Source organism: Rhyacophila brunnea, unplaced genomic scaffold (genome assembly GCF_057557595.1).
Source record: "Rhyacophila brunnea isolate RB1 unplaced genomic scaffold, BYU_Rbru_1.0 scaffold_12, whole genome shotgun sequence".
Classification (NCBI taxonomy): Eukaryota; Metazoa; Arthropoda; class Insecta; order Trichoptera; family Rhyacophilidae; genus Rhyacophila; species Rhyacophila brunnea.
This window is the reverse complement of record NW_028232774.1, coordinates 22,316,001-22,329,809: the sequence shown is the minus strand read 5'-3', so window position 1 is coordinate 22,329,809 and position 13,809 is coordinate 22,316,001. Positions and strand designations below refer to the sequence as shown.

The following is a 13,809-nucleotide window of genomic DNA, read 5'->3' as shown; positions in this document are numbered from 1 at the left end:
TAGAAAACTTTAAAAACTTTTTTTTCGCGATGAAAAACTGCTTGGCACGCGCACGTAACAAGGTTCGCCAACCATGTGTAGTCGATAAATGTCAGTTTTCATAGTGGATGGTAGACTTGGTACTTGTGGTTGGAAATACCCGGTGTAGGTACAACATTTTATTAATTGTTTACGAAACTCTGTATCATTTTCTGGACCATGTTTTCCAAAACTATGTTCCGCGACCAAGGAAAGGTTTTATACACTGCAACACATTTAAAGATCTTCTACTATGTAGAAACTAAAATAATTAAAGAATCTACTTCATATTGAAAGGCGAGTGATGATTAATCTCCACTGATGTTTATGACTTCAAGTATTTAGATAGGTCAAGGCTCCCACAATGGGTGGGGGTTAACAGGCCTCTAGCCTCGACCAGTCAAGTGAGATAAACACACATCACAAATATGCACTAATAGTAAAAAAATGTACTAACATTTAATAATATGTGGTTTTGCCATACTTACAATTTTTGATTATTGTCGATAATTTGACATGTCCATAATTGTGCATATCAACATAAAAGTGGGTGTATTAAAAATACACAAAATCGCTAAAAATAAGTTTACCTCGAACAACATTTGTAATATGCACCTGTAGATCGTCACATTGCCTTTAACCTTAGCGATAAGTAGGGGGCCCGGCAAAGATCCTAGTCTGGGGGCCCGCTTCGGGATGTACGGGCGGAAGACCATCTTTTGATGAAAGATGGGGTATATTGTTTTTAACTGAACTCTTGACAAAGTCTTGTCAGTTTAACGACAGTTGCTAACATTGGCAGAATGGTTAGCTGCGCTAATAAATAACCTACAAAATAAACTAAGTGTTCCGTTAAAATTTCGCGTGTTTGCGAAGTGTTCCATTGCAGACAAAGTTTGGGAAACCCTGGTCTGGATTATGCATTAAACACCACTGCTGATTAAATTAATATCTACATACATCATCTCTTTTTTCGGCGATTTGGATTGCATGCAGCTATTTTTAGCAATAATTGTGATGTTAATGTACTAAAAAAATGACGCTGCACAGTGTAATAAAATAATTCCCAGACGGGACTAAATTCGGTCCATAACAATAACACTCAATAAACGTAATGTTATCCGAGCAACCGCGATCTTTGGCATTGTTTTCGCCTGTCAATTAGTGGACGCTGCCCACGGGTTACCATCATCATCTCAATACCATCTAAACCACGAGCTCCCAACCCTTTTCGAGTTGCGACCCTCTTTTATAATTGCTATGTTTACATAATCAGGTATTTTTAAGGCATTAAGATAGAATTTAAAATAATCATGTTGATTATCAATCATCGTAATTTCTCTCACTTAATAGTCTATGTTTGTTACTGTCAAGCATTATGCCGGGTCTACATTGGCAACATGTCGCGCGACAACCTCGTTAAATTTTACGATAATTATCATACTTATCGTAAAATTTATCGAGGTTGTCGCGCGACATGTTGCCCGTGTGGACCCGGCATTACACTTGATGTAGTAAAATCGGTTTTACTTTTAAATGACTTTGTATATTATTTTGTTAACCGTATTTGTGCGTCGATATTATCGTCCGTTGCAAGTTTAATATTTTTATACTGAAAATACTTGGTCCCACGTTCAGTCGAAATTTCCACAGTGCCACTTAAATACATTTTAAACAATATAAATAAATAATAGTTATAGTAATAATGTACAGTAAATGTACATACATATTAATTAATTCTGTTTGAAAAGGGCAGTCTGTTAATCAATCATCGATACACTGGTTAATAATGATTTTTGTCAATATTTTTTTACTATTACCCCTAGATAAAAAAAACCCTCTCGCCTGCTTGTGAATCCCGAGTGGCCCGATTCTCGACTCTTGGGTTGGGAACCGTTTCCTAAACATTCTGTTCTAAGTAATGACCGTTTTGCTCTAGCAGTCTGTGCTAGGTATCTTGGACGGAAAGAATCTGTTCTATATAGAAACGCTTTTTTATGTCGGCGTGTGTTCTATTTATGATATAATAATTATTACTGGCTATAATATATCCCCCCTCTCCGTGTTCGCAATCATACGAATCTTAATTCGTCGTCTTATCAATTCACATTAATTTAAAATAACCAAGTGATTGTTATGTTATGAATGTTATGATTAAAGACCGGATCTTTCGAGTCTTTAACCGTCAACCCATAAAAAAACACATTAAAATGGTGGACGAATCCAATATCCTAAGGAGACTTTTGCCCAAATGATTCTTAGTATGGATTTCTACAATTAGTCAGTTGTTTTTTCTGGCAGCTCAGGTGCGATGGTAATTATTGTAATTAAGATAATCGTCTTGCCAATATTTTAACGCGACGTGCGGGCGACTCACACGAATTCAAATTCGCAAACTGTAATTAAAAAGGTCGCATTACAAAATTTATGGTTTGTTTTATTGCAGGTAAGTAATGGTAAACCATTTTTATAAAATGCGTGTAGAATATGTTTTTTCATAATTAAATATCGAATAGCTTTTGCGTACCTACCACTAATATAAATACAAATATTGAAAGATTTTGTCCGCTGACCCGTTTTATGTTCTAAGTGTATCATATTGATACCTATTAGTATTACCAAGCAACAATACCGTACCTACATATCGATAAAAAAGTCACATACCTACTTGTTTATTTCTTTAGATATTTAAGTATTTTGAGGATGCTCTGCCCAAACTGGTCTATTTGATTATAAACTATTGACATTGAAGAATTTCATCAAATCGATCGTAAGAAATTTCATCTTCAAAATACCAGTGGCGTACATCTGTAGATGCGAAACATCCCTGAAAATATTCGTTTGAACCTACTATTATAATATTATGTATTGCGTAAGCCGTAATTGCATTCTTCTAAAGGTTTTGCAATATAATATTGCTTCAGATTTTCACTTAGTCATTGTATTACGTTAATATTTATTGTTGTTTAATTTAATAAAACGCATTTTTTTGTGGTACTTATTCCACTTTTAATCAATAAATTAGGACCGGTTTCGTTCGCATCAGAGGACATTTACAACTGAACAAGGGAAGATTCAGTTGAAAATGTCCCTCTGAGGCGGACGAAACCGGTCCTTATTTATTGATTAAAAGTGGAATAAGTACTACAAAAAAAATGGAGCCATTGTCGAAAACTACCCAATCAAGACTCGTAACTGGACAAAATCTAACATTCGAATGAAATTTTCAAAATGGCGTCCTATGGTAGTTCGTAGTTCCATTTTTGGCCATTCTACAGGTAAGTTTGTAGGTGTGTAACGTTAAAAAAAGTCCCGCTGTCCCATATAATACTTCAGATTTTCACTTAGTGATTGTATTACGTTAATATTTATTGTTGTTTAATTAAAAAAACGCATTTTTTTTAGTACTTATTCCACTTTTAATCAATAAATTAGGACCGGTTTCGTTCGCATCAGAGGGACATTTTCAACCGAACAAGGGAAGATTCAGTTGAAAATGTCCCTCTGAGGCGGAAGAAACCGGTCCTAATTTGTTGATTAAAAGTGGAATAAGTACTACAAAAAAATGGAGCCATTGTCGAAAACTACCCAATCAAGACTAGTAACTGGACAAAATCTGACATTCGAATGAAATTTTCAAAATGGCGTCCTATGGTAATTCGTAGTTCCATTTTTGGCCATTCTACAGGTAAGTTTGTAGGTGTGTAACGTTAAAAAAAGTCCCGCCGTTCCATTTAATACATTTTACGCTAAAGGCGCGCCGATTAGGCGGCCATTCGACATAATTAGCATTATATTTAAATGTTGTTATTAAAAAGTAATTATCTGATATATGATTATATTATGTATTTGATTTAAATACTTACATATTATAAAGTGTAAAGAACTATTCATCACATAAAACGACTGGTACCTAGATAAATATTTCATTAAAACACTTTATAATATGTACTTTCGTACTTTTTCCACATTTATTCCATAATGTTGATATTCAACCGATTTTATCCTAATGGACATTTTCAATTGAATAACAGTACAAAATATAGGTAGGTACATATTATTGCATATAAAGTCAATTAAGTATAGAGGACGTGGGAGTCGATTGTTTACTTGAACTAACTTGTTGGTGATATTTGTCCTTATTTATTAAATGACTGATTTATATACATTAAGAAATAGCGTAACTTCAAAACTGTGAAAAATTTGCTGTGTTTAAAATTCACCTGCCGTAGGTGTATGTATCAAAAAAGGTTCCCGACCAATGACAAAAACTTGAAGACGATTTTATTGCTTTCGTTGCATGATACGTACAAGAAGTTCACAACTTAAAAATGAATTATTTTCCATACGATAGTATGTATCATCATCAGCTGTAGTATATACCAATATTGTATATAAATTTATGTTTACATTTTAGATATAATAGTGCAACCATCTATAATACCGTGGATTTACAAGAATAAAATTACAAAGCAAAGGATAATCTTAAAAAAATAACAATGCCAATGTGCTTTTAAAATAATATGAACGGCAGGTTTACATAGGTCGTAAGTGCATTTGCTAGTCACGCAGCCTTCGCTATCGAGGCTTGATAATTATATATTATATACTTACACAATATTATATATGTGACATATTATAATATTTAGGAATATTATATTTCATCCATTGTTGTTATTTTTAAGTTAATAAGTCAAAAGAATAATATCAACTAAGATTTAATAACAATAAACAAAAATGCAAAATGTACAAAGTGTTTAAAAGTACCTTATATACCTTCTAGAGGAAAGTGGTATAATGGTCCCTATATCTAACGGGTACGAGTGGCAAAAATATTAATCAATAAATTCTAATTGATTTATGTTTTGTACTAGGTATTCTATTAGTCATTATTTACGACCCGGCTTATGCCTTTTGGCTTCTTCGTGCACTATGCGCACTCACCGATCGTAAATGCACATTGACATAATAAAATATTGTTAAAACCTTCTTACCTATTAGTAAAGGATCAAGTAAAAAACAAATTTTGATTATCTGAAGTGTTTGTGAAAACCCGTAATGAATATATTACATACTATTAATACATTCAATATGTAAGCCCGTTAAATCGTCATTTCCCGTAAACAATGGAACCAGCTAATGTCACGAAATATCACGAAATATACCTACTCACTAAATAAAAACAAATAAACAATTTTAAGCTATAATCCATAATCGTCAAAACTGAGTGATCTCGGAATTTAAGAAAATACGTAGATCAGTTAACAAACGCGCAGGTTAAGTTTTTTTTGTTTTTTCTACCATATTACTATAACATCAAATTATAGTTTCATGTGTGAACTCCCAGATTGGATAAAGCAATGAACTATTAGAACCAAGGTCAACTTGTTAAGGCAAATGGTAGGCACTGCAACTGTGTTATACCTATTTATATCTAATATTTTCTTGATAAAATAATTTATTATCAATGGTATTAGGTACTATATATACACAATGTATCAATGTCGACTAATTATGATTTATTATTTTGATAACTTCCGAAATAAATAATTATATCGGGTTTATATATTTCATTGAAATAATACTATAATATATAATTTATAGTATTAGGGAGTAGCAATTAACAGAAAACGCATGTACTTACATATTTTGCATGATGAATATAAAGTGTTTGAAAATGGCCTATAAAATGTCAAAAAAAACATTACAACATCAGTACCTATATATTAAAATTGAATATCTCAATATGTCCAACCACTTGCTTGAAACACAAAAGTACGATTTGAAGTATCTTTCGTACGAAACTTTTTCTAAAGGGTTTCATTAACCACGTAGGTCCGATATTCCCCATTTTACCTATCCATAAATCCATATAATATAATAATATGTTTTCATATTATATATTTTCGTAGTATCAACATAATATACGAAATCATTCAGAATTGGTACAATTTTAATAATACACTAACTGTCAGGTCCTTCTCATTATGGGAGCAAGTGTGATTTGTTATTTGATAGTGAAAATAAAAGTAGTTTAGTAGAAATTTTAAACATTGATTTCAATAATAGGTATATAAGTGGAATATTATTAAATATTATAGATATTACTATTTACAACTAATTCTTCCACTCTATACGTAAGCGCTTCATTAATTTCTCTAAGTAGTATAGTATATCTACTAATAGCAGCGTTTCTATATAATTAAGTATCGATAAAGTCTCTTGCACATATTATCAATATCATTTATTTCATATTTCATTGTACCTACTACATCGTACAACTTATTTTTCTGAAAAACATAGGTTCCATAAATTATTAACGAATTTTTTAATTAAAAAATGTTGTAATATTCGAGTCCGTCCCAAAAAAAAAAGGACTCCAGATGTCCGGTGTCTAGTTATGATAATATAAAACTAATAATATAACAGTACATAATATAAACTTTATTTTCTATTGATAAAAAGGACACGTGACATTGCGTGTATTGTTTACAGTGTATAATAGTGTTTATTTGTGACCTGTTGTGGGATAGATATATAATAATATTGAAGAAAAAAAATGAAACGACTGAAAAAGACATTCTTCCCTTCATCGTCGGGAGGGAGAGGTAAATAATATTGTCAACACAATGTTTTATGGAAAAGTAACTTATTATTATTTTTGCTCCTAATCGGAACAACATTGACCCCCGCGAACTGTAGATTAAATTAACAGGGGTTTTTTTTTACAAGGAATGGCTTAAAATGAATTATCCCAAACCCTCGGGTCCTTGCAGTAGATCAAAAACACACTTAAAACAAAATTGTTTTTATGTTCGCATTAATTTCCTTTAAAAAATTCCTGTGTAATTTAGGGTACTTCGACGTTTTAGGTATTTTGAGTTAATGATCAGGTGAATATCTATACATAAAACAAATTTGGGTTTGATACGACCACGGGAAGGTAGTTTTTCAGTCGCCTAGTCATAGTATTAATAACTGTCATAGTATTTACAACGTTTTTCTTAGCTCGTATTCTTATTTGTCCCTGTGGTTCTTTGTCCGGTACAAATCTTGCAATCGATTTTTAACTAACTTCCCGACTAGCTAGACATTTGAAGCTTTTAGAATGCATCGGAACACGATGCCAATGCATTCTTTTAATACTTTTAGCCATCTTTAAGTAGAATTGAATTCATTTTCAGTTAATTCTGTTTTGTATGAAAACTTATTTCGACACCATTATTGGTTGCTAGGGGTCTGGGGTCCTAGCAACTAAATTATTAATATATACGTGCATAGACTATTATTATACGTGCGTTACTATGGACATCAATATGACATTTCAGTACTACATATTTCTATCAGTACAAATTTTTTTGATCGTTTAAGCTTGTCAAATCAAGTTTATATGATTCAACAGAAAATTTAAAAACGTATATAAAAAGTTCTTTTTATCTTGTAATTATTTTTTCAATATGTGGTTAGGGAAAAGTTTGTAATTTTGTCACTAAAGCCTCAATTACATTGAGCTTCTTTACGAGCTGTTTATTGGCGAATTTACAATCTGCCTGTAAAGACGCCCAGTGTAATCATCGAATAAGCTAATAAGCAGAGTGTAAACACTCTACCGAGAAAAGTTGAAAGCCGGTCAACTTTACACGCTACACGCTACACGCCGGCGTGTGGGCCTACTGCGTCTGCGCAGTAGAGCGCAGTACCAACCTCCCGGTAAAAAAATGAACTTACGTTCCGTCAAAATAGTCGCTGGCTTGTGGCTTCTCAGCGAATGGAAAGTTTTGTGTGTCATCATCACAATCGCAGTAGCTGAATCGCCCGCTTTTAAATTCGCCAACAAACAGCTCGTAAAGTAGCTCAATGTAATTGACGCATTACTCAATATTTTTTAATTCAATTATTTAACATTTAGCAAATATGTACAGCAAAAGGTTTGTAAGACCAATTACGGTATTCTTATAGGAAACTTGATATCAAAATATGGCATTCTGATCGAGAAATTGTGAAAAGTCTATAAGTTATATTAGTTAATAAGTAAGTGTTTTTAATTAATAATAATGCTATTTTTCAATGCATTTTTCCACCAAGGTTGATCTATTTTTTTAAATTTTTTTATATCAAATCGAGTTTCAATATTGGGACCATACCTACCTAAAATAAATGTTGATATAAATAAAAAGGATTTCAAGTTATACACATTTATATTTTTATAAAAATCGATGTTTTTTAAAATAAATATAAAAAATATTAAAACGATGAATTAGTCAAAAATCGAAACGGTCAAAAATTGAAAACTTAATAAACTAAATTTTAATAATAAATAGGTATGACCATGATATATAATGTAATGATAAGTTATGAGTTATGGCCCTGCAACGAATTCACATTTTATTATATTTTTTGTAAGTTTATCTTTAAATTAAAAAAAAAAATCTTTTTAATGTTTTCACACAGTACATATTTATTAATTAATACAGTTGAAATTGTAAATTATCAAAAAAAAATCTCAAATTGCAAGCTTCGTATTTTTCCGCTAGGTTCTCTGCTGGCATGCCTCTCCCCCTTAAATAATTCTTATCGGTAAAGGTTTTCAATGACAATTACCTAACCGTTTTTTGGGTCATATCCGTTTCCGATCGTTGGCGGTGATTTTGCTTATCTTTGGATCTTTATCCTGTCTGCCGCTGCTCAGGGCAGGAATGGAATTGTGGTATCACATTTGAGATTTTTGAGCTAGGGGATTATTCTTGTGTCAGGGTCTTGCGTAGGTACCGGAAATCTTCCTCTAAGTAATATGTTAAAGTTGATACGTCTCGAATTGTTACATCATATTGTGATCGAAGTATGATATTAGCTGTTTTAGCTTCTTTGGTTATTTCTTTGTCTTTTTCATCATCAACACCCGTAATTTTCTTCTTCCACCTGATACGAAGCAATGTATGGACTCAAATTTCATATAAGCTTCAAAGTTTTTAAGCGTTCTGACCGTTTTTGAGTGTCCACATCTTCATTCCCTACAAGTTAGTACTGATACAAAATTAATTTAATTTATGATACTTACATAATATACATTCTACGACGGTTTTTTCTTGCATGTTTACAAGAACATGGTCGCGCTATTTCTTAATAATAATAATAATACTTACTCAATTCTTTGTGGTTCCTTCCGTGCAATTCCAGAAACTCGTGGATTGTTTTTATCTATTGTAAACACTGTTCTTCCTACATCGTCAAACTACTTTCTCAAATAACAGTGGGCTGTGCATATCATGTTATTTAGTGGATAAATATTAAAATTCTGGACAAATACTGTCAGTAGAATACATAATTTTCTCATAGTTTGTTTTGAATATAATGTTACTAAATTAAGAGAACTCAATTGCTTATTTCTGTTGACTAAACAAATGACAATACAAATATTATAGACCCCTCGAAACCAAACCACCACACTTCACACCCAGTCTTAATTGGGTGTGTCACGAGGTTCAACGTTTGGATGTATAGGGAATGTCTCAGGAGCAGTTACCCAAGATTTAGGTCACCATGCATTCAAGTGTGATTTGAAACAAATGACAAACATTTTCACTTTGCATTTGGATTACTGATTATGTTAATAGCCAATCATGTAGTAAAACGTATTATATTTTGTAAAGACCGAAAGCTGCTTTATCGAGTATTTATTTCAACATGAGTTTTCTAATAAATTTGTGTATCTTTTTAACAGAGGAATCTAAGAACGCCGCTCGAATATTCGCCGAACAGTCAGCCAACGCGATCTCTCGCCTGGAGACGCTCGAGAGAACCCTCCACGAGCGCGTTGCCGCCAGCTCGCCCAGAGACTTGCAGTCATTGGAGCCGCTGGTTCTCAACCATAGGCAATGGGAAAGCGAAGCGAGGGGGCTGGCCCCCGATCTCGACGAGGCCCAGGAGACATTCAGAGGTATGTGTTAATAAAATGTCTAATGCAAAGGAATTAACCAGGAATAATGTAGTTTCAGCTCGTGAAAACATACCTTCCCGATTGTAGGCTAGTCAATCATGTTGACTCTACTAAAATTAAATACGGTTGTTTACCTAAGTAGGTGTAGTATTGTATTATTATATTATGATCTAATTCGACAGCTGATACTTCGAAAATGAGGTTAAAAATTAATTCACAAGTATATTTACTTACTTCTACGTCACCATTCATCTATAAAAGTTAAAAAAGTGTGACAGTAAAATTTATTCGACTACAAAGTTATAACTCGGTTGGGTACCTACTTGTGAAAGATATGTGACGAAACGAATAAAATTCTTCTTTCAAAATAAATTGTCTCGTGTAAAGTTTCAAGTTGTCAGTTACGCCCTTTTGGCTTAGCAAGTGCATCTGGCGATTAAAAAAATATATTGAGGTCTTCATAGCAAAACGGCTGCCAATAATTATAAACATTTTTTGTAGCCTTCAAATAAAAAAAAATGTACTGGCTGGAAAGATGGGCAACCATTGAACATATTAATAAATATAATTCAGATAGGCTATATTCCATTACACTACATTTTGACGCAGGGCTTTGAATGTGTGAGTGTCCTATGAAAATGAACCACGCACTGTGTACGTGCAATAGTGTGTGTTGCAACGTTCAATACACCGATATTAAATGAGCGTCAATGCGTAAACCCAGAGCAGTTGTCAGTATTCGTATGACGTATTTTTGACACGTGTTTATTAGGTTTATCCCGTATTCTTCCACACTCGTGATCGGTTGCCTGCTTCTTCACACCCGTTAGGTATTTCAGTTCCCATTATTTCTGAGTTCCCTGCGGGCAACATTGTGTATACAAAAAGTTTAGAGTATTCCACAAGTAGATTTTAAACATAGCAATTGTTTTTTTCATAGGTATCGCCCTCAAGACTCCTGCAATGAAGAAATCCCTAGACAAGATGATGGGCAAATGGAACAGTATGTGGTCAACGTCAGACCTCTACGTCGAAAGGTGAGTGTCTCTTTATTGCTGTCTTGTGAACTGTAATTTTTAAAAAATACTTGTTTAAGTAGTACTCCGTAACATAAGAGGATGTCCATGGAATTTTTAAAGCAATCAACTGAAACGATTCGTATGATAATGATGCAGTGCGCAGAATGAACTGTATCAATAAAGTTCATGATTTTATACCCAGTTTACACGTGCATGGATTTACTGCTGACAGTAAGTATTATCGCGGCCATAACAAGACAATTCACGTGTAAAGATGCAAGATTGCATGCATGAATCAAAAAAAATCGGTAACTTCTGAATTTTCACGCGACAGTTGGATTTGTTCCATATCTGCGCCTGCGCTGTAGGACGATAGTGGCGAACCTACCGATAAAATAACGAACTACACCTCATTTTGAGGTTAACCGATTTTCACTACCTGTCGAATAGTACTATAAAATTATAAAATTACAACATCGCGTCTCACTCACTCTGGAAGAATGAGATTGGCGAGACAGGCAGCACTTTTACGTGTAAACAGTTATTATCACGATAGTTTAAAATAATATACAGTATTGCTGCAAGTAAATCCGTGCACGTGTCCAGGTGCTATTATACGTAAATATTTCTTTAAACGTCGCGAAAACATTTTTTTACTTTGTAGTACTATCGATCTGAAATGTTCATCAATCGATTCCTCTTAGTCGATTTCATAGTTATCGACGACAAAACAATCGATGATTTTTGGATGTCTCGTACGTACCTATACATTAAGAGGCCATGTTTCACACGCGCACGCGCGAGTGTTGGTAGCACACTTTGGCTGAACACTGCTTTTGACACAATGGGATGTCACTTTTGAAGATACTATTCAGGCGCCCAAATGCACTCCATGCCGGTTTGGTTCTAAGAGCAATCTCGTCACACATACCAACTTGACTGTCAATAATTAATTTTATTTGTTGTCCGGATGGACATAGATGTTGACCTGCTCGATTTGAGTGCCATCGATGAGGATCGCTTTTGGTTCACCAAAGCATTTTATCATTACTTTTGTCGTCGAGACAAAGAATATACATATTATTAATTCAAATTGTCCACAGTAATTGTCGGATATAAAAATGGACGGTTAAGTTTACTGCCTTTCCATTAACTGCCTTATCATAATATCCATATCTATTCCGGTCAGAGATTTTTTTATCAACATTAAATTTAGCAGTTGTTCATATATTATTAGTATAATTATTAATTAGGTATGGTTTTTAGCTAGATAAGTGGTTTACACACTGCAGAAACAGACATCAGTATTTCATTGTCATTCGTTTGACAATGTTTTGTTTTATAAATTTATAAAAAAAATATTCATTAATAATTACGATGACGTTAATTTTATTACGTGATCTTTTAATTACAATATGTGTTATGTTTATAAAAGTGCGAACAGTACAATGCGAAATTATGTGCCTTCATCAGACAGAACACGTTGCTACACTGAGGTGTAGATATTTGGAAGGATATCTTCATCTAACAAATCTATCGCTAAACTCGCCGCCCGTATTTAACTCAGACACAGAAGAAATCGAAGCAGTGGACCTAAGCGACAACAGCATCGCTTCAATAGACACGGAAGCTTTTAAAGAGTATTCTTCTATAAAACGTCTTGATCTCTCTAGAAATCTCATATCTAATCTCGAATACGCACCATTCTCTCTGATGATTGAGTTGAGAGTTTTGAATCTATCGAGGAACGCTCTAAATCAAATCGACCCTGATTCCTTCATCGGACTTGTAGAACTCCGCGAGTTGGACCTTTCGCACAACAACATCATAGTTAATTTGTTTAGTTCAGTGTTTTCTATTGAAAAACTACGTGTCTTGGACCTGTCGTATATCAGGCGAGTCGGTTATTTTGGAATCCCTTTTGATACTGGAGTGAGAGGTTTGAAGACTACGGGATCTCCTGTAGATCTGATTAGAGATTCATTTCAGAGATCCGGAGAATTGCGTTCGCTCGTCTTGTCCAACTCGTCGATTACCAAACTGCCTGAGCTGACTCTGGCACATTTGGTCCAATTGATTTTTATCGATCTGTCATATAACAATATCATGTCCGTAGATTTGTTCGACAACATGTTTAATTCTGCGGGTGCCTTGCAGCACATCGACATATCGCACAACCAATTGGATCGGATGTCGTTTGAATATTTTAACAACGCCATTGAGCTGAAAACAATAAACTTGTCCCACAATCGGATAACGAATCTTTTAAAGACAATTTTTCGAAACAACGTCAAATTAATCATTCTGGATTTATCTGATAACAATTTGTCCAGACTTCATGCCACTTTATTTAAGACTCTGGTGAAACTTCGACACTTGGACGTCTCCAAAAATCATATCGCTTCACTACCCAGCGAGATTTTTGATTACAATGCCAACTTGGAGTCTTTGAATTTGAATTCAAACAATATGAAAGTATTAGACCCGAGAGTGTTTCATGCTACCGGTCAACTGAAGGCGTTGCATCTGTCGAGAAATAGAATTGAATTTTTCCAACCTCAGTTTTATTTAAAATTGAAATCGTTGCTTTCGCTCGACTTGAGTTTCAATCAACTGCGTGAAGTGAACTCTTTTACGGACCATTTAAAAAAGCTGAAAATCTTAAAGTTGAACTGCAACAATTTAACGGATGTTCCCGAATTTTTTTTCGGTTCAGTCAATCCCGAAAATAAACTCCAAATTCAAATGGAGGGCAACCCTTGGAAATGTCAGTGCATCAATGAGAGGATGACTGTTGCTGACGATCGCGGAGTCCAATTCAGGAAGCAGTATTTT

General features: G+C 33.8%; 1 protein-coding gene across 25 annotated transcripts in view; it reads left to right on the top strand.

The window, feature by feature from the left end:
• shot (dystonin-like protein short stop) overlaps positions 1-13,809 on the top strand; it is a 572,629-nt gene that overhangs the window by 397,297 nt on the left and 161,523 nt on the right. For all 25 annotated transcript variants that reach the window (XM_085960986.1, XM_085960985.1, XM_085960962.1 and 22 more), the window contains exons 21-22: positions 9,740-9,955; positions 10,896-10,992. In XM_085960986.1, coding sequence (XP_085817112.1) covers positions 9,740-9,955; positions 10,896-10,992 — 313 coding nt within the window. The remainder of the gene's footprint in view (positions 1-9,739; positions 9,956-10,895; positions 10,993-13,809) is intronic.